Raw genomic sequence first — 27,582 nt, 5'->3', positions numbered from 1 at the left:
TATACCACATACGACATATATTATATTGTGAATGATCTTGATCAAGCTAAATAATTCAAATACCTATTCAGTATTCATTCTTCAATACCTACTATCTTGGAAATTTTGTTTCTGTAGGAACGGTATCATTGGTAGAATAGTTATTACAATTATTTATCATTTTTATTATACTATATAATCCGTTGTATTTATTATTGTACGTTTTACTCACTGTGAATTTACGTTCTCGTGAGATTGGCAACACTTGATCGGTTTGGAAAATTTCATTGGCTACCTGCCGGCTGTTATAACATCCCAAACAAATAACAACCGTCCACTACAATATAGAAGTTGGAATAAAGACAATTCGAATTAGACAAATTTTAGTACCCACTGTTTCTCTTAAAATGACCGTTATATTTTTTGATGCCGAAGCTGAAGTCAATTGTTGACTATTTGTGTTATGTTTACGTGTATTAAACTATTGCACTATTGGATTGCTTGTTACATAAAGTTTAGTGTTTAGTGTTTACCATTTAGTGCTTACCTTTAATAATTATATTGTGTTCATTAAATAAATTATTTTTTTGTAAGTATCTGATAAATTGTAAATAGTAATAATATGCCTATCAATTGTAACATAGTATTCGTTTTAAACTACCTATTAATTTTAATTTGGTAGTATAATATAATGAAAAAACTATTTTTAAACTAATGCTTTAATATTTAAAAAAATACTTCATCATCTTATATAAAGTCCACAATAATTAAAAATGTATAGATTTTTCACTTGTATCTATTTAATTGGAAAACATTTTAATATAATAAATAAATTGATATATTATTGCCTAAATGTAATAAAATAGAAACTAATATTAGCTAATCTGAATGCATTAAAACTATTGATACACATAAAAAATAATATCAATAATTTATTCACTTCTTATTGTCAAAATACTTATAGCAATGTGTATCTAGTTAATAATTTGATAGGTTAAAAATGATATATGTCCATTATTTTGTCAGATATATATTAAAATAAAACTATTATCATGTATATGTATGTATTTATCTATAATTTGGCTTACTTGATTATATATTAATAGACTAATACTTATAAAAACAATTTTATTATTATTTGTTACTAGGTTATAATATTTAAGGAGAAATAATGAATGATTCAAAAGATCATCATTCTACTGGTTCTTATGTTGAACCAAGAGTTCCGAGTATAACTGGTTTTGGACAAAGAAAAATTAATGGAAAACCTAAGAAAGTACTAGATTATTCTTTGGAAAAATGTAATGACCATTCTGGAATTCCAAAAATTGATGTTTGCTTACGCTTAAAACCGAGAATAAATAGTATTCCTACTGAAGTAAGCCAATGAAAATATTGATAATTTATAAGTACTAATGAATTTCATGATTAAATAACTTATTTTATTGTAGCTTGATACATTAACAATATTGAGTGATAATATTGTTGCTTGTAACAATGGAAATGCTAGAGACGATGTTACAGAGTAAGATATTTTTCTTGGTTTATAATGAATTTTTTTCTAATATTTTCTTTCTTTCTCTATAGGTATACATTTTCTAGTGTATTTGGTCCAAATGTTGATCAAAAAAAATTTTTTGATACCTGGGTATATGATAAAGTATTAAGATTTCTAAATGGAAACAATGAATTATTATTTGCATATGGAACAACAAATGCAGGAAAAACATATACAATTCATGGTAATTAAATAACTAATTTGTATGTTATTTTTTTTTTAAACAATATTAATATATTTTATTATTTTATAATGTTTCTAGGAAATATAAATGATCCTGGTATGATACCTAGAACTTTACTACTTGTCTTCAATTCATTAGATAAAAAGTTAATGTCACAATGTAAGTACAAACCTGATAAAGTTATTGCAGCCCATATTTTGGATGAAAAGTTAATAGAATATGAAGAGGATATTAGAAATAATATTTTAAACAATTGGTGTAATGAGAAAACTCAAGTAATTATAAAATTAATTAATTAATTATTTTTTTACTTACTAATTTCTGATTAATTAAGGATGAATTAAAGTCTTGTATATCTCATTTGGATGAAGGACAAACTATACATAGCATTGATCAACTTACTAATCAAAGCATTATAAAAATGTTTGATTGTTTGAAAAACGATGGAGTAGCGTCTTTGGATCATGGCAATGTCTCCTACACAGTTTGGGTTTCATATTCTGAAATTTACAATGAATCCATCTATGATCTGTTGATAACTTATTCACCTAACCAAAAACGAGCACCTCTAAAATTATCACTTGATCAAAATAAGAATGTATATGTTAAAAGTAAGATAGTTATTTAATATATTTCTGTAGCAATATATATATTTAAAAATAGAAGTTGTTATTATTATTAATAAAATATATATAAAAACTAAATATATATTGAAATTAAAAGTAATAGAATAAAAATATTTGCGGCCATTAATATACTGAATTATTTCTTTTTAGGGTTCATATTCTAGTAACAGTCAAATTAATTTACTGATTTGCGAGTATTATTATTTATTACATAACACTGCATTTTCACCAGACATTTTTTTATAGTAAATATTTTGTTGTATTCTTAAATTTTCAAGCTCCCTATTACCAGCATTGAATTATTCATGACTTATTGATTTGCAAAATCTGCTTTTGCTTTCAGGATCAAATCTTCAATAATGATATTAGCATAGGCGTAACTAGACCTTAAAGTTAGGGGGGCTTCAGCCCTAGAATTTTTATTATAAGTAAATTAAGTGGGAGGCTCTGCCCTCCATACCCCCCAAACACCTTACATTCATTGATTATACATGTAATATAAATGTAAATTAATAATTAATTATAAAAAAAATAATAAACCAAGTGGTATTGAGGTTAAATATTTATGTATTAACATATTATTAAGTATTATTTTAGATATAAAGAATTTAACGATTTTTAGTTTATTGACAACTTTTTAGTAGGGAGTATTTGTGTAGTAAAAATTACACAGGATCATTACATACAATAATATAGTTTAAATTAATATTTTTCCAAGATATTAATAAAAAATAAAACGATATTTTAAATTTAAGTTTAAAAATGTTACTATTATTGGCAGGAGTGTGGGACTAAGAATTATGACAGGGGGGGGCTAAAATTTATATTTGGGGGGACTAAGCCCCCCTAAGTCCCTCCCCTAGTTACGCCTATGGATATTAGGTTTGCTGCATTGCTAAAATTATACATTCTTTATCTGAAAATTAGAAACCTCTTTTTTTTATTTACACTTTTCAAGTGTAAATAAATTTCTTCAGTGTTTTTCATTATAGTAGTTAATGTATTTTCTGATATTCTAGATTCTTCAATCATATATCCGTTTTATTTCTTATTTTTTACTGATTATAGTACCCTTTAATTTACACTGAGTTATCAAATTATTGGGCATTTTCGAGTTAAAAACCGATAACATAATATGATTGATTGATTGCAATAAAAATACCTAGCCGAATGGCATGAAAAACATTATAAATAGTACATTTAAAGTAAATAGCAATACCATACTAACATTTATGCAAATCAGCTAGTGTGTTATTAAGGAGCTTATAGTAAAAACCTCAAATATGAAGCTGTCAATATTTGGTACACATAATGTTTAATTTATAAAATAAATATGGCATTTATTTTGGGTTATTGATATTATGATTGATGTACTTTTATTCTCATTAAATTTCAAACTATTAATATCGTATTAAATAATTTTATTTATATTTCTATCAAAAACTAAAAAATTGTATTCAAATAGATTTTTTCAAAACTACAAATAACAGTATACATTTTAAAAATATATCTGCTAATTTATACATTTTTTTTTAGATCTCACTCATGTGTTTGTTCAGTCTGCTGAAGAAGCATATAAAGTAATGTCTTTTGGAAGAAACAATTTAAGAATTGCAAGTAACAATTTAAATAAATCTTCAAGCCGTTCACATTGTATTTTCACATTAAAACTAATGAGAGTGGAAAACATTGAAAATCCTAAAACAGCTGTTATTAGCAGGTTTAATTTTGTTTATGATTCATAAAATTAATACAATATCATATTAATTTTAATATTTTTAAATTTTGATTTTCAGTATTTCATTTTGTGATTTGGCTGGTTCAGAACGCCTTAAAAAAACTATGAATATTGGTGATCGCCTTACAGAATCTAAAAATATTAATACTTCACTATTAGTTTTAAATAAATGCTTCTCTGTATTACGGTATATAAAAATCAAAATAAATTAAGTATTTTTAACATTTTATTTACTAAATATGGTCTATTTTTTTTTTTTAGTGAAAATCAAAAAAAGGGAGAAAATCATTTGGTACCTTATAGAGAGTCAAAATTAACTCAGATGTTTCAAACCGCTTTAACTGGAAACAACAGAACCGGTATATCAATGGCAGTTAACGTGGATATGTCTCCAAATCTATTAGAAGAAACCAAACAAGTATTATTTATGTCTGCTATTGTGCGTGCAATTAATAAAACAAAATCAAAACCCATTTCAAAACCAAGACCAAGTTTTGCCATATGGGCTGCTAATAACAGAAAAAGTTTAAAACAGGCAACCTCCAAACAAAGTATTTATATATTTTTAATATAAAATGTATTTCATCAAACACATCAATACTAATAGATATTTATAAATATAAAGGTCCAATAATTGAAGATGAGAACAGCATAAATGAATCGAAATGTGAACATAAATTGGTATGATACTATTATAAATAAAGTTTATCAAAACTGTTTAATAAATATTAATTTTTAGATTTCTAATGAAGATTTTGAAGCAAAACTCAAAGAAAGGGAATCAATACTTCGAAAAGAATTACTCCAACAATTTCATTCAATTTTAAATAACAATAATGCATTTCACAAGTAAAATTTTATTTATTTATAAATATTCTAAAACTAAATAAACCACTTTTTTAATATTCGTTCATTTTTAGTAAACAAAAAGAAACTATGATAAAAAATAAAACAGAAATGTATGAAAATAAAATAAAACGATTAAAAGCATATTATATTGAAGAAATTCGAGAGAGGGATGAGAAATTAGCAGTAAGTTATTTTGATTCTTATTTAAATCATCTATTTATTACTTATTATTAATTTCAGCTTCATTCAAATCCTAACCTCACAAATACTTATGAAAATAATAAAAATAAGAGTGAAATGGAAAATTATGAATTTAGAATTGGAGAACTTGAAATTCAAAAGGAAGAATTACTTGCTGAAATTAATGTAAAATTTACAAATTTAAATTAAAGTAATCATTATTTTAATTGGTGTTTTAACCTTTAATAGGAATTGAAAAATGTTCATGATTTAAGGAAAGAAGATATTGATGTTAAAAATCGTGAAATTGAAGTAATAATTTTGTATAAATATAATTAATATATTTATTAGTTATTTAAATATTATTATATTTAATTTAGAACTACAAAGCCATGTTAGATGAGGCAAATACTGAATATGAACAAATGGAAAATGTTATAAATGAGATGAATAACAAATTTGATATGCTGTATCAAGAACTTGAAGACAAAGTAAGATGATGTGTCTTCTTAATTATTTTTTATAAATAAATTTATTTGAAAGTTGTTTTTAAAAACAAATTTTATGTTACAAAATCTAAAGCTGATGTTGATTTGTTTAATAACTGATATTTTCTAATTAAAAAAATAGGCCTTTTTTTAACAATTTAAACTTAAACATCTAATTAAATGCACGTGCCATTTTGCACGCAGCTTCCTGCATTATAATAATACTTGTAAAGTTATTATTATTATTATGTTAGTGATAATTCATTTTGGTTTATTTTATTTATTTAATCCTTGAATTTAAATATACATATTATTTATATTTAAATTAAATAAATTATTATGTTAAGAAACCAATTAGAGCCACCATCACTCACATAATACACAAATTAATATTTATATAGCTCACAGTATAATCAAGTAGACCATACTCTCTAATAATAAAGAAGTCCAACAAAGTATAAATCTAATTTCAAACTGTTTATTTTTATACTCCCCGTGTTATACATAATATTATACATAATAAAAATTTATATTTTTACAAATAATTGTTTTATAGAATTTAGAAATTGAACGACTTAGTGGTTCTTTAGAAGCCAAAGACAATTATATTACAGAAATGGAACTGCTACAAGAAGAACGTATAACTGAAGTGGTAAGCTATTTTTTTATACATTGTCTAATTGCTAAATATTTGAAAATACAAATCAGAATAGCTTGTTTTAATATAACAAAAATTTATTGGGCTAGTTCTTGTTTATATTAAATGAAAACAAATAAATTATTTATGGTACAATAAAAAAAAAAAATTTAACTTTTTAAATGTTTGTAGGCAGAGCAAAAAATTTTAAAATACATGGATGAAAAAATGGAGACAATAGTTGGCTTGGAAAATACTATAATGAAATTGAAAACAAAGAATAAAAAATATAATGAAGAAAAATCTAATATGGCAAAACAATATCAAACATTGAAACAGCAATACTTACAAATGGTAATTTAGACCTTAAGATATTTGTATTAGTATGAATCTGTATTTTTTTAATTTTAGTCAAAAGCTGCTGAAAAATCTAGTGATACAAATGAGTCTCAACTGCTTACAAAGTTAACAGGTTAATATAATACAATATATTTATATACAATTTTTGAATTTTATTTGAATTATTATTTTTTGTACAGATAAAGATTCACAGATTGCCAAACTCCAAGAATATGTACAAAAATTAGAACATGAATTCAAGTAATAAAAACATTTACCAAAGAAATTTTGATTTATTTTTGTCCTAATAATATTTACTTTAATTTTATAGGGATAATGAAAATAAAGTTAATGAACTACAGACTACAATTGATAATTTAAAAACAGCGAATGTAAAACCATCAACTAAAAGTATAGGGGTCTTAACAACTTTAAACAATGTCCAATTAGTAAGTTAATGTTGTGAACCAATGTCAACTTGTATTAATGAAATATTTTTTATTTGTATGTTTACAATAGCCTTTAAAAGTCATTGATGTATTAGAAGACAAAGAAAATATGGTAAGAAAATTAATAATTATATTAGTCATATAAGATGCATATTTTTTATTTTATTTGTCTAGCATGCAAAATCAGATCATAGACCTCAAAGAAAATGTAGAAACAAGACGCCACTGTCAACAATTAGGTAAACTTATTTAATATTATAATTATTTATTGTTCATTATATCTATTTTTGATTTATGACCTGTTTTTAAAGAGTAAAATCGTTTGGCCCGCACAAATTATATATTTATTTATTCAATATTAATATTTGATCTACCAAAATTGGTAAATAAATACATCTGCTCTACAAAATTTATGGCTTACATACAATTACCTAAATTTAACAAAAAAATTGAAATAACATAATTTATCATAGTTAAAATTATTTAACAAGTTTCCCCATATTAATAACTAATTTAATTTATAATTCATAAATTAAAACTTGCCTATTGCTTTGTTGTAAAGAAAAGATACTTTTAAGTGTTTTTTGTTGTAATTGTTATATATTCATATATATTTTAGATAACTTTAAGTCACTACATAAAGGGTGATACTTCTATCATTGAACATACATTTTTTTTAAATTAAACAATACTTTATTTGGAATATTTTATTTAAATTTCTTGCTTCGGGAGTAACCGAATTGGTTCCCTTGAAACTAAAATATAAAATAAGCTTTTTAATAGTTAAACAATTTTTATAAATCTAATAAACTAATAATTTCTAATTATTAAATTTAATTTCATGTAATACTAGTAACTTATATTTATTAATTAATTTTTTCGAGATTTTCTATAGTTTTAATTCTTAAGTATAAAAACCTCTTTTTGTTATAATTCAAAAGATTTTACTACATTTCTAAGTATAAATATTATCTACACTTATATTAAATTCTATTCATAATGTTAATTTATAAAAATAAAATTAATTTTTTGTTTGTTTCAGGAAAACAAAAAATTTGAAAATAGGTAATTATTAATAATGAAAAATATGTGATAAACCATTATTTGTTCATAAATACAGGAAACATTAATTAATTTATTATCATACATATAATAATACCAATTTAATGTATTTAAGAATACACTACTACTATATTTTATGTCTGCATGTATTTTTTCCATTCTTCAAATGTACTTTACATGTGTAACATTAGAGAATTGACCTTTCATTGAAATCAAATTTAAAAACCTAATCTATGTTTATACATAAGTATTCATGACAAAATACCAAATTTTAAGTATATATAAATGTATAATACACAATATAAACATGCTTAAAAATTAAAAAATCATAAAAAAAAAAAAAAAATTAACAAAACTATTAATGTCATAATTTATTGTTTGATTTCATTATAAGAAAATAATAGATCAATCCAATCTTACTTTAAAACCAACAATGTAAAATATATTTTATTGAATGGGCATGGCAAAATGTAGACAGGTAACTAAGATTAAATACAAACATGCATTTCAGTAATTTTATTAAAATCAAATTATCTATAAAAAAAAAAAAATGTTTCCTGTTTTTATATATTTTTACCTATATAACATTGTTGTGTTTGCATTTTTTCTATTTTTAAAACTTATTAACTTTTTATATTTTAAATTCTGAAGAAACTCCTGATAGTTGTGACAAGAAATTGGATGAAGCTATAGCTAACATACCAATTAGTACACGCAAACGCAAGTTGTTTGACAATAAACCTCCATTACTTGACAATAGTAATATGCCGTCTGTAAGATCTAGATATTTTGTTTAATATTATGAATGTTTGAATAATTTATTTTTTTTTTATCACAGGATAATTCCATGAATTCAGTGCTTTCTCCTGCACGGGCACTACTTCAAGTCTCAAAATTACGTGCTAAATAATAATATTTTTGTCTCTGATTTATAAATGTATATAATTTCAACGATTTTGTAATTATTTTTAATAGTTTAATAAAAGAATTTTTTGTTTATTTTTGAAATTATTTAAATCATAACTATACAAATAATAAAAATGGTTTTTTTTTTTTGACATTTTTAATCAACATTAATTTTAACTAATTATGTTCTGTATTTATAATCAAAATATGCAAATATTTTTTACTTGCATATTAATATAAGTGTATATAACTTATTCATTTTTGTAACAAATATTCTTTTTATTTTTCATTGTAGTCAAAATATTAAATTGAATATATTTAATTGTATTTATACACTATGCTTATTGTTTTTATAATGCATTCTTAAGAATTCATTATTTTTCAAAAAATAATACTTTGATGAAGTATCAAATGGTAATATTTTTAATTATTTTACTATTCAAGGTTATTAATCAATGTATTGACTTAATTTTCATTGAAATTTGATCATAACAAATTATTATATATATAAAATAGAAAATCAGATTAATATGGATAAAAATTACTGAAATTCATTAAATGTAAGGTTAATAAGATCAAAAACTTTTAAAAACAAGATATTGTAATGTATAGATTTAAATCAATTAATTTTGTATAGTATAAAAAAAGTAAAAAGCAACAGCTCAATATTAGGCTTTGTAAAAATTGATCTTTTTTAAAAACTGTTCTGTGTGTTTTAAATTCAATTAGAATAGTATATGATTATACAATTAATTTGTCATTAACAATAAATTAATTGTAAAAAAAAATTTTGACAAAGGTAGTTATTAATACAAAATATAACTAAAACAAGTCAATAAATATTATAATCTTATAGTACAAATTAAACTTATTTTGAAACCTAGGGTCAAATACAGATTTAATTGACTTTTTACTGTTTAAAATTCAGAATCAGTATTAATTATTGATAAATAGTCAATAATCTGATCATTATTCATCAATGTAAATAATTCAATAAATATTTATCAGTGGCCACCAATAATAGTTGTCTTCATAATACGTTTATGATTATATAGGACTAATGCACTAGCAAAATAAAATGTAGTCAATTTTAAAATAGCTAATGAAAATTAGTTTACATAAAATATAATTAAATTCATATAAGTTTGACAAATTTTACAATTTACTTATTTACTATGACTGGTTGGTTTTCTTTAGTTTTTCCAACAACGACATTGTAGAAGTTTTCATCGCTGGTGGTGTAGCAAAGGGTTTTTGCTTTATACATTGTTGAAATTTAAATAAATTTCCAAAAGGTACATGTTGAATAATTGGAAATTTTCCAAGCACCTGAAAAGTAAAGAATAAGTACAAAGATAAAAAATTAAATGATAAAAATGTGTATAGTTCAATTACCTCTTTTTTGTACATTTTAATTAAACCTTCATTAATTTTATTCCAACTTTGAACACCGCTTATATTCCAAAGCTGATTAGAATGCTCATGAAATAATCCTTTTTTTACTTGCATTATAAAGTCAATACACCCAAGGAACATATACTTTGATTTGAACTGTTGTACACATTTTTCGTCAACAAACAAATTTGGATTTAAATCTGGGTTTTCTAGAAATAATATTCAATTTGGTTTTTAAAATCCTAAATAGCATTAAAATAATATAGTATTACCAATTAATTGTGCGCTACCCCAAATAAAAGGTACAAACTGGTAATCATCTAAACTCCAAGCACCATGGCTTCCAGCTGGTTCCATTTGATACCTAAGTTGGCATCTACGAACTATTTCTAAATATCTAAAAATAGTATAAACAAATCTCGATTACTTAACACTGTTAACATATTTAAATATAATTAATTATTAACCTTGAAAATAGCACATTGACAGTAGCTTTACTGTCACTTTGTTTCAATATGTCTACTTTATATAAACCACACAAGAACATACAAAATGACATTTCGTGTCCAGTGCCATAATCGATACGAGTTGGATTACCAAAGCTATCAACAATATAAGTGGTAAGTTCAATAACGTCTTGTTGGTCAACTGATGACAATTCTTTAGACAATACTTCGGGCAATCTCTAAAAATAAATTTTAAAATTAATACTTGCCATTAAATACAATTCTCAAATCAATTATTATCTAACCGTTTTTAACAAATTGTAAAATGTAGAAAACGCTTTATTTCCAAACCTACAGCTTTCTTTCAATGGTTCTACTTCTGTAATCCAATCATCAATTGTATTTAATACATTTAATAACTGGGAAATTGCATTAGACAGCGTCAAAGTTTTGTTCAATGGTATGGCATACACAGATTTGTTCATGGCTACTATAAATCCAATATAATCCTAAAAACGACAATTCACGTGTTATTATTATAATTGCATATCTCTTATTAAAATTAGTTTATGAATAACTAATAAGTAAATAATAAACATTATGCTTAGTTTTATAAACTGAACTTAAAATATCAATATATCCAACATTGAGAAGATGCATAGTAGAACTTACAAGATTAGTAATTTATATAAGCCAATAATTGTTACTTTGAAATAATGCAGCAAAATAATGAGGTAAAAAAATATTTATAGAAATATATCATTTGTAAATTATTAATTTCTTATAGAAAGTGGAAGTAATCGATGCAAACTAAAACCATATATATATATATATATATATATGATTTCATATTTATTATAATCTATGTATTAAAATTTATTTGAGTATATAAAAATAATTGTTTATTTTCAAGTCCGCATATAAAATACATATTTTTTTGTAATTTTTTCCAATTTGTTTTTAAAAAAATAATATACCTATTACCTACTTAATGAAAATTATGCTACAATATCACAAATTCTGTTTAAGTACATGGCACAATACAATTTATAAATTATTTTTTTTCGAGAACCAAGGAAAAATAAACTCCACACTCTCAATGTATGAAAATGTATCTATCATTGTTGATACTTGATAGACGCTGTAAACGATCATAGAAAATGAATTTCAATATCATACATGCAGACAAACACCCAAAATTGTTGAAGATTTGCATTAAGGTTAATATAGACTAGTAAATTTGTAACACGGATCTTAAACTTACATTGTATGCTTCAGATAATTCCCACGCATCCATATCGCTTTCGTTTTTCACTCGTGTCTTGAACTCCATATTGTCGTCCTTAAATTTGAGGATTGTTGAAGTAACGTCGCTCATGTATTTGAATGCAACGGCCGTATACAATTTTCGTTTAAACAATCTACGTTAGATTAACCTAACGATTCAAAACGTATTACCTAATGTCCACCGCAAAATATATAAATTCAAACTATCCAAGAACGAAATCAACGCGTATCGTCATACCACTCATAACTTATAAATTATGTTACTAAATACTATGATTATGAACTCTATAATGGTAGGTATATTTTTTAGCGATAAATATAATAAATAATTACTTTTTTACAACTCATATAAATACATATTTAATTGGATAACTATTGTTTGGACACTTTGTAATTTTTAGTGGTTTTGATGTCAGATACTCAATTTAAAATAATATAATTTATTAATCCTTAACTGATAAGAAATAAATGCATAGTACATACTTGATAGTGCACTGCTGCATGCAGATGCAGCCGCAATCTGACATTCTGATTATACATTATACTGCCGTCTGCCCGTCTACCACAGATCTTATGGCAATATGGGCCATGACAAATGTTGTTATACCTACTGTTATAGCCGTTATAGGCATTATGTCCAAGGCAAGGGCATTGGAGTGTAATGAGCCATGAACATGAGCGTATACTCAACTATATTTATAAAAACAAAATGTAAATACGTGAAAAAAAATATTAATTTTATAAGTTTACGATAGTGATTGGTGGGCAATGTATATGTTATTTATTTTTTTATTGTATTTTTTATTTTTAAATTCTGCTGTTACTTACTCGTAATTAATCACACCGCCGCCTAAAAAATGGTTTAGTAATAAAAAACTATATACTAATACATAATATTTATTTATATCATATATGTTTCCTGTAGATAAAAATAGATTTTTATCATACGCATATTATAAATTATTCTTGTTTTTTTTTTGTTTTTTTTGTTATTATTATTAACGTTAGGGCGCACTATAATAAAATATACTATATAGTGCCTTGACAACGTGTTATTTAAAAACTAAGAAGTAGGGAATTAAAATTTAAAATATAATTTTTCTTAATTTTGCATAATTTTCTAGCACATATAAAACAGGTCAGTATACTTCAGTCTACAATACGTTTTTCTATATTAATAAAATTATAATTCTTTGGGATACAAAATGGTAAAAATATTAGAGGAGAGATCTACCACCCATATAAATAAGCCACATGTAGAGGGATGAAAGTGTAAAAAAAATTGTATGTATCTGAAGTTTTGAATGTCTTATTGATTAATAATTACTTATGACATAATTAATTAAGCCAAATGTGTATTTATTAATACCATTGAATATAAATTATTAAAATTTATAATCAATGTTAATACTAAAAAATAGAATATCTTTTAACACGCTAAAATATTTTACATGAAGAAAACCTACTACTTCGCAATTTAAACACTAAATATTGTGATGTGTCTACATGCAAAGTGCAATTTGTATCTAGACCTTTCTATATAGTTCCTGAATATGCCGTGAAGTTCGATCATTAGATAAATTTTTCCCTCACAGGTCTAGTCAGTAGTCACTATTAACCCATACATTAATTAAACTTCTTGTAAAGAATACACTTACTCTGTTTATAAATTATACTCTTATAGATTGTATAAATAATAATGAAAAAATAAAATAAAAACACGTCTGCATACGTATATAATGAATAATTAATAATATAGTATAATAATTTTTTATTGATTTATAGGTCCATACTCAGTGGTTAATTCTTTCATGACCAATAGTTATTGTGTTATTCAGCATTCCCCACTCGTTGAAAATAATATTATAATATATCTACGCTGTTTGTTTACACGTCGACCCGTTGACGTCATCACTTATCGGGAATATAAATTTCAATTTTTTCCTTACTGATGTTGTAAGTACAATGATTGAGATTAATTATTATTATTATTTCGAGTTCCGACGACTTTCACGTTCGCCGCTCACTACGATTAGTACGATTGTCACCCATGGTGCCTGGCCCGTTGGGTTTGGGCGCCTGCGGTTCTTCAATTCCTGGTAATGCACTAGTGCGGTCTTAACTCTGGTTGACGACTGATTGTATACAGGTTACGGACATAGGCGAGAAAGGATTGCGACAGACCGCAGGATCGACACATTTGTAATTCATTCTTTATTATTGTTGTTTTATTATTATTATTATTATTAATATTATTATCATCATCATCATCTTTTATTACCGTTTTTATCATTGGCCGTTGTTGATTATTTGCTTGTTTCGTAGCTTATCGTGCGTCGCGTACTTGCGTCTCGTCCACGACGGGTACCTAAACGGCTAAACGAATCGTTTAACGTGTTGTACAATGCACAGTAAAAGTCGTACCCTGAATGGACTGTAATCAGTGTAATCTCGTATAGTCACTGTAAATTTTAATCAATCCCTCCCACGTCGTAGGTTTAACGTCCCGTTTCATTTGCCTGGTGTGGCCCTGTCGTCGCAAACTGTTTTTGAACTCTCTTCAGTCGCAATTGAATTTCTATATAGATATCCGTGTCATAAAAAAGTGAATAAAAAAAAAGATTCATACGATTTCTTAGCGGCTGTTCGTACTCTGTACCTGTGTTGTCCGTATATGTGTATATCGCATTTGTCAGTCTCCTCGAACTAAACCAAGGTGTGTCAACAGATTCCATTAGCTTCACAATAACACGTACACTATGTATTGGACCGTTCACATGTATGGTGGCCCTCGACGGGTCAACCACGCAGCCGTCGCAATTGGCACAAGCATTTTCACTTTTGGTGGTTACTGCAGCGGCGTAGACTACAAAAGTTTTAAACCAATCGACATACACGTATTAGACACCGGTAAAATATTTTACATGTCTAGTCTAGTGTTTCTGTAACCCAGATTATATCCAATGTATTTAATATTTCGCTTGTTTTTGTAATTTCAGAGAAGTTGAAATGGTGGAAACTGGAGCTAAATGATGATCAAGACTACAAATGTGTTCCATTTCAGAGGTATGGCCACACAGCCGTTGCTCTTGGATCTAATATTTACCTGTGGGGTGGACGTAATGACAATGAAGTTTGCAACACTTTGTACTGTTTCAATACAAGTAATTTGTTTGTTTTAAATCTTTATAAAAGGAATAAATATTGGTTGACCAAATATTATAGCTATATAAGTAGGTACCTACCTAAATAAAGTTATATTTATATTTTTCTTTATTACTGAAAACATTTTAAAAGAATATCATACTCACATGTGTCATTTCCTTATTTTATTATGCATAGCAAATACCAGAATGTATATTCAGCTATTCCAATTTAATGTTATTAACTTAAAAATTAGAATAAATAGACTTATTGCTAAACTTAAAGTAAGATTATTATCTGAGTATTTTCATTGGTTTTTATGATGTTTTAGTTTTAATCAAGTATATTAAATATTAATACTAATTATGTTCATAACACACAAACTTAATATGTTGTCCATTTGAAAGGCAGATAATATTTGCAGGTGTGACATCCTCTTAAGACCTATGATTTTATGCACCTATCAAATAAATAATAGTTTCTATCATTTTTTAGAAGCAATATATCTATATCAAAATTAAATCAGAAAGGTCAATTTAAAGGTGCTATATTAATTAAAAATGCTAAACAACTTTTACTATGCATTCATCTTGAAATTGTAATTTTAGTACTTAGCATAATGTATTGTTATTAAAATTATTTATTCACTACTAAAATCATTAAATAAATATGCATAGATTAATAATTTAACTGATGTACAAGTCAAGACTTTAAAAATACATTAAGACTAATAGCTGCCCATAGTTTATTATTAGATAATAAATTAGTCAGTAGAACTAAAATCCAATTTAATTTTCATATTATTAATAATTGTTTCCATGAACAAACCGGTTTAAACCTTGAAAATTAATATTAAACATTTTATTTTTGAGCAGAATTTTAATATCTTTCATATTTACATTTATCTTTTATAAAAAATAGTTTTAATTCTTTATTAAATTGTTATATTTTTATACCAGATTCTTGCTCAAGGCTGTTGACCAAAAAAAATATTCTCTGGGATAAAATTTATAAATAAGTGTTTATAATAATCTAATTAAGTTTAATATTAATTATTGAAATATTATTCAATGAAAAATCAAAAAATAAAATTGATAATTATTTGTTTAAAAGAGTAAATAAAAAGTCTATAAAATAGATAGTAAATTATCAAAAAATAAATAATTGTATATTTACTAAATATAAACAATTATATAATAATATGCAGTTAATTTTTCAATATAAAAATGTAATTCAAGCTTAAAGAAATTTAAGTCTGTGGTTTTAAAAAAATGATTGTATTCTAATTTTGAATATTCTAATATTTTCATGATCTAAATATTATAAAAATGAACAAAAAATGTTCTTTTAAACTGGTTTTAAAATTGACTACAAACAAGCAAAATATCTTGTGTATGCTAATAAATTAATCCTTCAAATTATAAAAACATGCTTAAAAACTAAATATTTAAATAAAAAATAAAAAATGTTTAATTAAATTAATTTTTTATTATTAATGATTTCTTTATATTATTCAGTGCTTTGATTTTTTTATAGATCCAAATTAAAATTTTAGTTATACCAAACATAATAATAGTTTATTTTAAAATTCTGTATATTAACTAGATAATAACTTATAATGTATCTATTTGAAAATTGATGTATGCAGTTTTTATTCACATATTTGTGTAATTTATTGGATTTATTTAAAAATATGCCTATAAATAGCACTTAAAACTCTAAATTAGCAAAATAGTTCTAGAAATTGTAAATATGCATAAATTATCAAAATTATTTATCTTATACGTATTCAGGCAAGTGTAATACAAATTTTTATATTACTTTTAATAATCTATGACCTACCAAAAAAAAAAAAATAGTCATTTGGTAGAACTTTCAAGCCCTGGTCATCATAGATACTAATCTATTTTACCAAGACATTTGGACAATCTTTCTCATCACTTTTAATATTTATTTTATTTTTACTCACTTAAAAAAAATTCACTACATTCAATAACAAATAATTATTTGATATTTTAATTTATGCAAACATTTTGAATAAAAAACTAAATATTTAAAGTTTTTCCAGTGTAAAACTTTCAAAAAATTAAATTCACTTGCAAATAAAAGTGTAACAGATACATGTCATAATATATTTGTAGAATATCTGTAATTTTTAATGCTATCTAAATGAAACTTTGTGTACAAATAAATTAAAATGTGTATAATGTATCTAAAATTTCAAAAATTTAAGAATATTAAAAGCATATTTCACAAAAATTCTTTATTAGTGATAACATAATGTTTTTGACTTTAAATTATCTATCAATGTTTAAATTGTATTATTTGTATTCCCTTATGGATATTTGTTTTGGAATAATGATATCAAAAATTAAATCAGAGCTGTATAAATAATCAACATTAGACCTGATTCTTGGTTTTCAATTATCTTTTTCCCTCTAAACTGGTTTGAAATAATTTTTTTATAATATATTTTTAAATTTAGAAACTCTAAAATGGACAAAACCAACTGTTTATGGAAATATACCAGTGCCGAGAGATGGTCATTCTGCATGTATCATTCAAAACTGCATGTATATATTTGGTGGATTTCAAGAACATCCAAGTCTGTTTGCTTCAGATTTATATATGTTAAACTTTAACTCCATGGTATGGAGCATAGTCAAAACAACGGTATTATTTGATTGCAAATGTTATCTTGTTCTTAGGCAAGCCAATAATTAATTTTATATGTTTATTTTACATAGGGACATCCTCCATCATATAGAGATTTTCATACTGCAACTGCTATTGATAATAAAATGTATATATTTGGTGGCCGTGGTGATTGGCACGCACCAAGACAAACTGAAAAAGATAAATATTGTTCCAATATTTATTACTTAGATACCTCTACAAAAAAGTGGATACGTCCAAAAATTCATGGCATCAAACCTATAGCACGACGCAGCCATTCTGCATGTATGCCAAAATAATTTATTAAAATTATGAGTATATTACTAATGCATGTATTGGTTTGATTACAGTTGTATATAATGGTTTTTTATACATCTTTGGTGGCTTTAACAAAAATAAGGATTTACATTTTCATGACATAAATCGTTATGATCCAGTTACTTCTACATGGATGAAAATATTACCAAAGGGTACACCTCCATGCGCTAGAAGAAGACAGATTTGTCAAGTAGTCAATGATAGGGTATTTATATCTGGTGGTACTAGTCCGCTTTTTCCCAGACCAACAATACCTCCGAGACTAAGAGAATACGATATGGGTGATATAATGTATAACGTGGATCTCAAGGATCATGATGACCTTCATGTTTTAGATCTGAGTAAAATATTTAATTTTTTTTGTAACTACATATTTGACCTTCAAAAATAATACATTGTATTTCTTTAATTTTTCATAGAGCCTAGTCTAAAAAATATATGTATGGTGAATGTTTGGGAGAATATGGAAGAAATGAAAATTGATAATATAGATGACTTACGCATTCCGTTGTCATTAAAGTAAATGCATTTATCACTAATGTTTGCTATTAATTTTTAATTAAATTGTTAAAGTTAAGTAACATTTCCATGTATAATTGTATTCAAAATCTGAAAAATTTTCAGACGTGATCTGACTGCATTTGATCCTTTTGAAATAATGGATACAGAGAGCAACATGATGCAGTCATATGAAGAAAATTTTCCTGTTCTTTCGTAGTAACTGTTCAATAAACAACTAAAATAGAGACAGAAAATGCACTACACACAGTATTTTTTAAACATTGTTATTTTAATTTAAATACCAACCTTTAAGGATAATAAATTATTGTTAAAACGAATAACAAGCGAAGTATTTAGTTAGTCATCTAACGAATGCATATTTATTTTGACCATGTCATGTTTTAATTTATGTATATTTTATATTGTTATTTGTTATAGATATGTTATTTAAGGTTTAGACATTATTATACTAATATAATATAATTATTTATTACATTTTTTTTTACTTTTGAATATAAATCAATTAGACAATTATTGTTCTTTTCCAAAAACATTTAGACATTGTTGGTTCAAAAATTAACTCTTTAATAAGTACATTATTTTTTCAAATAGTGAGTTCAGATAGTTCAGAATTTTATTTGACAAAATAATCAACATTTTATCCAAAGTAATTTCAGAAATATCTGCCCTAGTTTTATTATTTTATTTTTGAAAAATAACCAACAGATGGAAGCTCATATTTGGTTATGATGTTTAATCAAATTATTGACAAAATGACTATGAACATACTGTTCATACAACACCATCAAAATAGATCTAAGACCCTGGTATACATTAAAATTTGAATAAAAATGTGTTTTATTATTAAATACTATATAGTAGACATTTCCTTCATTATTATTCACTATTTAGTAAATAGTATTTACAACCTGGAAAATGTATTACATTTTGTTTTACCTGTAGAAAACTAAAATCAAAATTAATAAATAATAAGACGTAATCAAAAATAAATTTAATATAGCATAACAAATAATAGTTGTACATTAATTCTAAGGATTGGCAGTAATTTTGCACAATATGAAATTTATAAATGTGACCTTAATATACACATTATTAAAATTAAAAATATTACTTTTTTATACTTCTTACCATTTAATGGTTTAAACTTGAATTTTTTTGTCAAGACCTTAATTGTGTAACTTAGTTATTTTCTCTTATTATTATTAATCATAATTTTCAGTCTAATATAAATTTTACATATTTTACACATTTCTCATTAAGCAAAAACTTCAAAAGATGTTAACAATAGTTCAGTAAAATAAAATAATATTTAAATTAACAATAATATACTTTTCTTAAAAATAATTCATAAGATAATAGCCAAATTATGTAATTTAAAAATGTGACTAAGTAAATAGTAAAAAATAATCTATAGTCATTAGATTATGTCATAATTTATCAATAATTAATGATAAAATAAAATATAAAATTATTTAATATGGCTATGTTAAAAAATGGTAATATCTCTGCAAGTGATGTTTTTACTTAAATATATTTCTTTTAAGAATTTGAGATCATCACAAGACAAAATGCTCATGTCCTTATTACAAAGGATCCAAGATGGTGAAGGATTCATTTTTTCTGCTCACCCATAAGTAAGTGCTATAAATTAGCATTACACATCCAGTTAATGCCAATATAAGCCATACATAAGGGATAAAAATTGGTAATACATTTGTAACAATCAACAATTGATCCGACATGTTGCGGGGAATTTCAAAACTTTCAGAAAACCAAAACACAGGTAAATAGATTTCTGGCATATTTTTCAAAATTCTAAACAATTTAAACTGGAATAAATATATTGTATAAGAAATTAAAAATTTAAATGTAGTTACTTTAACTCCTTGATTGGTTTCACTTTGACATTAAATTGAATTCTAGCATCTACTTTGAGAGGTATCGAATAATCCTATAACAAATATAAATTTCTTTTTAAACTTATACTTAAAAATAATATCTAATTGTAAAAATAAAATATTTACTTACGTTTTCCAAAATCATTTTGAATTCGTGCAAAGTCCGATTGGGATTCATACCAACTACTGATTTTCTGTATGATTTATCAGCTAAATAAAAATGTGGGAATGATATATAAATAGGAAGTGCATTGTCTCCACATAAACTTAACGACCGTACACCAGGCAATGGACATCCTGATGATGGACAATAACAAGTGTTGTTAAAAACATCAGATCCCGCAACAAATTCGACTCCTTTCATATCATTAATATATGTATAGTTGTTGTTTAGCATAGTAATTGCACTAGAAATATAATGTAGTAAATACATTTTTATACTATTTAAATTAATTAACATTATTTTAAAATGATAATTATTTCATATTAAAAATTTATTTTTTATATATGTATGAATAATAAATTTAAACTACACATAAAATAAAAATTTTAATCTAAAAGACTACAAGATCCTTTAAACAATAATTTGGTTAACATATTTTTTTTTTTTTTTATTACAAGTATTATTTATTAAACTAATGATAAAAATGATAAAAGATAAGAATTTTTAATATACTTACAAAAATGATTCAGCTGATAAATTATGATTGTAATATTTTAAATTTTAAATTTTAAATTGGAATAAATAATTGGTTTAGAATTTATAGTTTATACATTAATTTACCTGCAAATACCAGGGATATAAATCGACATATTAGGTTGCATAGCAGTGTGTTCAGGCCATAGATCGCCTGCAGAAGCATTCGAATAACTACAATCTTTCTTGAACACATTCAACTTGGTGTTATAATTGACTGAATGAACTAGTCCCACATTTTCAATGTTATTTTCTCCAGTAAACATATTGATTAAGCCATCTGAAGAAGTAGACATATTCATCTGTAAAGTTGTTTAGTTATTAATTAAAAAATACATACAATTAATCAATAATACATATTATTAAAACAAATATATATATTACTCCATACAACCATCCCACTTTTTTGAAAGGTAAGTCAATGGGAAAAAAAGATTTGAGTTTGATTGCAATGTCCAAAAGAGGATCGTCATAACCATCAAAAATTAATTCACCAGCTGTCTTTGTTACATATGGCTTGTTAATGTTTGATATTTTTAAATAGTAGTTGGTAAGAACAAATATCCAGTGTTTATTAATGGCTTGTAATTTTTCACCCAAAATCTACAAAGATTTTAACTGATAATATTAAAATATTCAACATTTTTGTTATATGACTTACATTAACTACAATATTAATTGTGGTAACGTTATCGGACAATGAACCATTTGAAAGAGATTGATCAAACTCCCAACTTTTCAACTGCATGTATGTTATTGTTTCATTATTGTTGAATGTAATGTTGACTTTAGTGCGGTTTTCTCTGAAATTAAACAAACTCTAATTACATCATTTGTGTAAATAAAGTTTTCAAATTAATTTTTATATATTATTCAAAAATTAATTAAATGTAATAAAATATTTATACTTCATACCTGAAAACATATGGTCCTAACTGTTGCAATATTGGTAAATCTCCTGTCTGTAATGTAGCTTCTGGATTTGTCCAGTTGAATAAATATATACTCATATACAACGGTGCTGGAATTTGTTTCCAATACTGATAAGTTTGAGTATTGTTTTCTAATTCAAGTTTCTGAAAAACAAAATATCAGTCAACTATTATTGTATAATATTTTAAATTTTTTTAATATTGTTTGTAATAAGACACTTGTTATAAAAAAGTTAAATTTCAATCTACAAAATAAAGGTAGTAAATACCTCATAACAGTCATAACATATTATACTATTAAATTATAATCAAGCATTACGTTTTTCATTATGTTGTTAAATATCTGTGGCCACAAATCAGCCATGATAATTCCTGTGAATAGAAACAGAATGCCAAACAATGATAGTAAAAGTTGACACCAGAAGCCACAACATTTTGAATCTTTGTGCTCATCTTTAGCTGTAATAAGCCTTCTGAAAACAAAATATGAAATGATAATCAGTAATAATTCTGATTATTTATTACAATATTATAATTTATAATACTTATGATAAATTTTTGTGACAAAAAAAAAGATATTATAAGATATTTGAGTTGAAATATTGCTCAATCGTAAACTTCTAGATGGGCGTTGTAAAGAGAATTAGGTGGATCGTAGATGTTTAAAATTTTATCAATAAGCTCAAAATTAATCCCGACAATAATTGTTATGGTGTGATATTATTTTCTTACTCTGTTTCTTCTATGTCGTGACTCATTGTCAAGTGATAGAGTTTCACCATTAGCTGTTGAATGGTAATTGTCAATAATTGCAATCTATGTATAATTTATATTTGTGTATCTTCTCTAAATCACATCGCAAAGAAAAATCTTTTAAAACTTGGAAAAGAGAAGAACGACGACAATGACGAACTCGTATTACTACACTGACAACTATTATTGCACTTTCGGTTTAAAGTCTAATCAAACAATTGAGTAATAACACTAATAACAATAAAAAAAAAAAAAAACGTAAACGTTATCGTCTCACATGGTCAATATCGGTGTTTTTAAGTATTGGTATTATTATTACAGGTACTTATAAAAAATGTATCAAAGTCTTGACGAGTGACGAATGGGTTATGACTAAAATGTATTCCCATCGAACACTGTCACAATAAAAACACAAACGGTCCAAATAATACATTTGTTATCTTGTACATAGTTAAAAAATTATATAATGTATAACCACGAACATAATATAATAGCATTGATTCTATAATCAATGGTAAATACTAAATAATCATAACGCTGTTATCTATATTATACGGAATGATATAAGTATTCATGTCATTTATAAATGGGCATTTTTTAGTTCAAGGTTTATAACTCGGACTATTTTTTTTTGATATATATATATATAAGATAATAATATCTGCAAGCCTTGATAATAATTATCATAACCGAATAAAGATAATAAATGAAAACATTGAAAATGTCGGATGGTTTTTACTGGAACTAGGAAGTTATGATATTGACTATTTAGTATTTGTCTGTACAGATTGCATAATCCTGCCGTGACGAGCAAGTCCTCCAACTGAGTAGTAACCCAATCATCAGCGCTTTACGGACACAATAGTGATTAGCTACTGGTTACTGGTTAGTCATTAATGAATAATGGCTAAGATTAGGTATCTTAGTTTGAGACAGCAACGTACGATGTAATAATTATAAATGTGTGTCGTGAAATATAGTGATGAATATTTTATTATTTTTAGCGTATTATCAACAATTATTACGTATATAAGTTATAAACTCATGTGCTGTTATACGTCTCGATTATTTATGTATTTTGAAGTTAATTGTTTTTCTTTTTTTTAATAAGATGTTGCCGATCAGAGGGACTTTTTTCAAAATAAAAGGTCCTATTACTTTTATCCAAGAAATGGTACCGCGAAAATATAACCTCAGAAACTTAGACCCCCGAATAAACAACCCTACCTATGTAAAGTTTTTCACATTATTTTATTATTGGAAGAAAATTAATATTTTCTGTGCTCATATTTTGCTAGTACTTTTTTTTTTTTTTAATTTACTTCAAAATGTCTTTAATATAAAAAAAAAATACACACACACACTATAGTATACAAGCATACAGCACACAACAGAACATAAAATCTTAAATTTTTATAATATTATGTACATACGCCGTGCCGTGCCTAACATTATTAGTACCCGGTGCCAAAAATTATTTTTAGTGCTCTTATCCCCTCTGGCCCTCTACCATGTATGTAGATAACATAAGAATAGGGGAGAGAAATTCGTTAGATTTACCATTTTTTGCACGTTTCTAACATAATAAATTAGTAATATAATATTTAAACTGTATACGTAGAATAAAAAATATTGATAGATATAGGCACTTATCATACTAAACCGGTATCATTCATTTACGAATCAAATTTGTTCGATTGCATAAAAAATAACTTATCTTCAAATAAATGCTAATAAAAAATAATTTTATACCTATTTCTGCAATGAATGATGTGAACATTATCATAGATGGGTTCAAAATAGAATCGTACAACTTGTTCTAGTCGAAATTCTGTTATTAAATTATTAATTATATAAAATAACAATAATAATGCAGAATACATAAATTTATAGTATATTATTGTTATTGACTATCAACGACGTCGTTATTTCGGAATAAAAATAAAAACCAATTATATCCATACATGAATAGGTATTTTTACATAATTGCTAACTAAACATTTCAAAACGTTATCTCATAGCCAATCAAAATAATGAACCGAGACCGGTCCGCCGATCAGGATGAAATTGAAAGCCAACTGATAGGTATTGACTATTGACTATTGAGTTTTAAATTATCGTAAGAATTAAAAATGTATCAAATAAATAAATGAAAATGGCTAAACAAAATGCAATTATTAATCAATTTCAATTTATTTTTTCAAGCCCTAAACCTGGAGTCTTCAAGACCATTAAATCCGTTATTTATAATTTTCAAGAAATATTGCAAGACAAAAATATTCAATACTCATTAATTCTATACCCCCGAATCATGGCTATCATGATTTTTCTTAATTACTTATAAAATATTAATATACTTTGAATTTTGAAACGGTTTTTTTAAAATTAATTTGGTATTAATAACTTTTATTTATACAAGTAGGTTACTCTATACGACTATACCTATTGGATATCAGCTATTATTACCTAAGTATACAGGTATACTGAAGACTGAAGACACGTATTGACATTATATCTCAATAGATATTTGATCACTGTATAGTAGTTTTTTAAAGACAAGTTAGATAAATAAGAATACATAAAAATACACCGATAATTTTTAGTATGTATATGTTACACTAGGCAATGATTAACTAGTTAAAAATGTTTAAGTTACTTGTTTTGATAATTTAGTTATTTCTTTTTATAAATAATTATTAAATCTATCTTTAATCAAATTTGTGTAAGCCAATAACGTAATAAGAGGAAACATTTTGGATCATTTGTTTAAGTTATTTTTAGCAATGTTAAAACTTAAAACAAACATTTGATATAGGTACATGATGCATGGTATATTTTTATTATACAATTTAACGTGAGTTAATCTTTCCAAGGAATTTTGCATTGAATCAACTACATTACATTTCTATTGTAAACATTCTCATCTAAACTAGGAAATTATAAATATTTCTAAAGAAATATCATTTATGAATTTCATAGCTGCAAATAGTGTTTTTGTTTTCGTAAAAGAATGAATTATTTTCCTATTGCGCATACTTAAAATATGAGCTACTTTATTGAGAATCTAAGATTATGACAAACAATTTAATAGTATTTAAATTTTCAATTTATTGTTTTTTTTTAGTGGAACAAACAAAACCAAAAACTAAATAAAATAATGGATTATTGTCGCACCATTGTGAAGTGAGCAACTATACATATATCTAGATATCAAGTTTATTGAATACTTATCATATTATATTCTTTGATTTTATTGAATTTAGATCTGAAATGGTTATAGTCTATAGGAAAAATAAAGCCTAGAGTAAAAGTTATTATGATTGTTTTGTTTTGTTTTATTTTGACTCTTTAAGTTGTCAAACTATAATTAATTAATTTTCCTATTGACGGTAAAAATTTGATATAACATACAGGTTACCACCGATAACTGACTAGGTAGGTACTAGCCACTAGGTATCTAAAAAAAAGTGTAACCAGTAGCGTAGCCAGGATTTTTTTCGGGAAAGGGGGGAAGCTGATCAATTTTTACACATCGGTGGTTTAACTAAAAAAAAAAAGGTTATTAATTAATAAAAGCTTAGCCTAATAATATATTTTTATTTCAGAGGGGGGAGGGCTGCAGCCCCCTGGCTACGCCACTGAGTGTAACAGAATATTGTTGAATGAGTACGGGTTATTCAGGCTATCTTCGCACGCGGGTGACGTTAACTGTTCACTATTTTTTAACGTCCATTATTATTATAATATATTAGTCTGCGATAATAAGAATAAAGTTATAATTTATAAATGTTATAATATTAAAATTTTACTACCAGAATCCATTTTATACGGAGTGGTGTATAGGCAATATAAGTACATTCCTGTGAACAAGTATTGTTTGTGTGTTTACGACAACCATGATGCAATGAGGATACCAAGGCTTACAAGATCCTTGAAAGTTTCACCAGTCGTGACGAATGACGTGAAACAATTCATGCGTCGACATTTTAAGCAAATGATACCCAACCTTTATTATTCAATTGGTCATATTAGAAAAATATTGCCCTTGTGCAGGCCACCAATAATATAAATTTAATATTTCATTATTATATTGTACCTGTTTGTCAAATGTCCATAATATTATGATGTATTTTTTACTTAACATTTTAAATGTTTACACTTTACAATGCAATAAATCGTCTTTATTAAAATTCACACATATAATGTAAAGAAAATTCTATATTATATTATAATAAAGATAAGTAAACCTACCGTTCAATTAACCAACATAGATTCTTGTTTAATTTGATAGGAAATTAGGAACTAACAACTTATTATTTAGTATGACTTTGAAATTTATTTATAAATTTAAAAGTATTTTTACATATAAATATGAAAATGAAAATTTTAGAAATAATTGAATTTTTTTTTTTAATACAAAAACAGGTCGTGGGCAACTTCTAAGGTTTTAGCGGTCCATGTGTTGGGTACACTGTTTTAAGCAATCTAAGCGAATTGTAACATATTATAAGATTCTTGG

General features: G+C 25.1%; 4 protein-coding genes across 7 annotated transcripts; 2 read left to right on the top strand and 2 right to left on the bottom strand.

Annotated features, from left to right (window-relative positions):
- The first annotated feature begins 379 nt into the window (after nucleotides 1-379).
- LOC112602091 (kinesin-like protein KIF20A) lies at nucleotides 380-9,064 on the top strand. Its single transcript, XM_025350017.1, has 25 exons — nucleotides 380-568; nucleotides 1,128-1,357; nucleotides 1,431-1,504; nucleotides 1,567-1,721; nucleotides 1,800-1,996; nucleotides 2,056-2,332; nucleotides 3,884-4,067; nucleotides 4,144-4,272; nucleotides 4,347-4,636; nucleotides 4,711-4,766; nucleotides 4,825-4,934; nucleotides 5,006-5,117; nucleotides 5,175-5,300; nucleotides 5,364-5,426; nucleotides 5,495-5,605; nucleotides 6,159-6,254; nucleotides 6,432-6,593; nucleotides 6,651-6,711; nucleotides 6,779-6,839; nucleotides 6,910-7,027; nucleotides 7,098-7,139; nucleotides 7,202-7,266; nucleotides 8,070-8,092; nucleotides 8,741-8,862; nucleotides 8,928-9,064. Exons 2-25 carry the CDS (start codon nucleotides 1,151-1,153, stop codon nucleotides 8,997-8,999), a joined length of 2,913 nt encoding a protein of 970 aa, XP_025205802.1. The 5' UTR covers nucleotides 380-568; nucleotides 1,128-1,150; the 3' UTR covers nucleotides 9,000-9,064.
- A 1,039-nt stretch (nucleotides 9,065-10,103) lies between these two features.
- On the bottom strand, nucleotides 10,104-12,561 carry LOC112602062 (serine/threonine-protein phosphatase 2A activator-like). Its single transcript, XM_025349982.1, has 6 exons — nucleotides 12,101-12,561; nucleotides 11,142-11,345; nucleotides 10,858-11,075; nucleotides 10,663-10,787; nucleotides 10,391-10,599; nucleotides 10,104-10,324 (listed from the first exon to the last, which is right to left on the bottom strand). Exons 1-6 carry the CDS (start codon nucleotides 12,212-12,214, stop codon nucleotides 10,169-10,171), a joined length of 1,026 nt encoding a protein of 341 aa, XP_025205767.1. The 5' UTR covers nucleotides 12,215-12,561; the 3' UTR covers nucleotides 10,104-10,168.
- Nucleotides 12,562-13,907: 1,346 nt separating this feature from the next.
- On the top strand, nucleotides 13,908-19,187 carry LOC112602060 (kelch domain-containing protein 3). 4 transcript variants are annotated; one of them, XM_025349980.1, is made up of 8 exons: nucleotides 13,908-14,079; nucleotides 14,852-15,033; nucleotides 15,123-15,287; nucleotides 17,753-17,940; nucleotides 18,015-18,228; nucleotides 18,294-18,602; nucleotides 18,681-18,780; nucleotides 18,886-18,979. In XM_025349980.1, exons 2-8 carry the CDS (start codon nucleotides 14,883-14,885, stop codon nucleotides 18,977-18,979), a joined length of 1,221 nt encoding a protein of 406 aa, XP_025205765.1. In that variant the 5' UTR covers nucleotides 13,908-14,079; nucleotides 14,852-14,882. The 4 variants fall into 4 exon arrangements, with proteins under 4 accessions (XP_025205765.1, XP_025205764.1, XP_025205763.1 ...); XM_025349979.1 differs by lacking the exon at nucleotides 13,908-14,079 and adding an exon at nucleotides 14,086-14,222; XM_025349978.1 differs by lacking the exon at nucleotides 13,908-14,079 and adding an exon at nucleotides 14,086-14,325.
- A 1,074-nt stretch (nucleotides 19,188-20,261) lies between these two features.
- LOC112602065 (protein croquemort-like) lies at nucleotides 20,262-23,092 on the bottom strand. Its single transcript, XM_025349985.1, has 9 exons — nucleotides 23,043-23,092; nucleotides 22,630-22,783; nucleotides 22,294-22,454; nucleotides 22,040-22,181; nucleotides 21,763-21,981; nucleotides 21,466-21,680; nucleotides 20,812-21,088; nucleotides 20,661-20,734; nucleotides 20,262-20,598 (listed from the first exon to the last, which is right to left on the bottom strand). Exons 1-9 carry the CDS (start codon nucleotides 23,090-23,092, stop codon nucleotides 20,367-20,369), a joined length of 1,524 nt encoding a protein of 507 aa, XP_025205770.1. The 3' UTR covers nucleotides 20,262-20,366.
- Between the last annotated feature and the right edge of the window lie 4,490 nt (nucleotides 23,093-27,582).

This window comes from Melanaphis sacchari, unplaced genomic scaffold, assembly GCF_002803265.2.
Source record: "Melanaphis sacchari strain LSU unplaced genomic scaffold, SCAv2.0 Contig81_pilon_pilon, whole genome shotgun sequence".
Taxonomy (NCBI): domain Eukaryota; kingdom Metazoa; phylum Arthropoda; class Insecta; order Hemiptera; family Aphididae; genus Melanaphis; species Melanaphis sacchari.
This window is presented reverse-complemented; position numbering and strand designations above follow the sequence as displayed.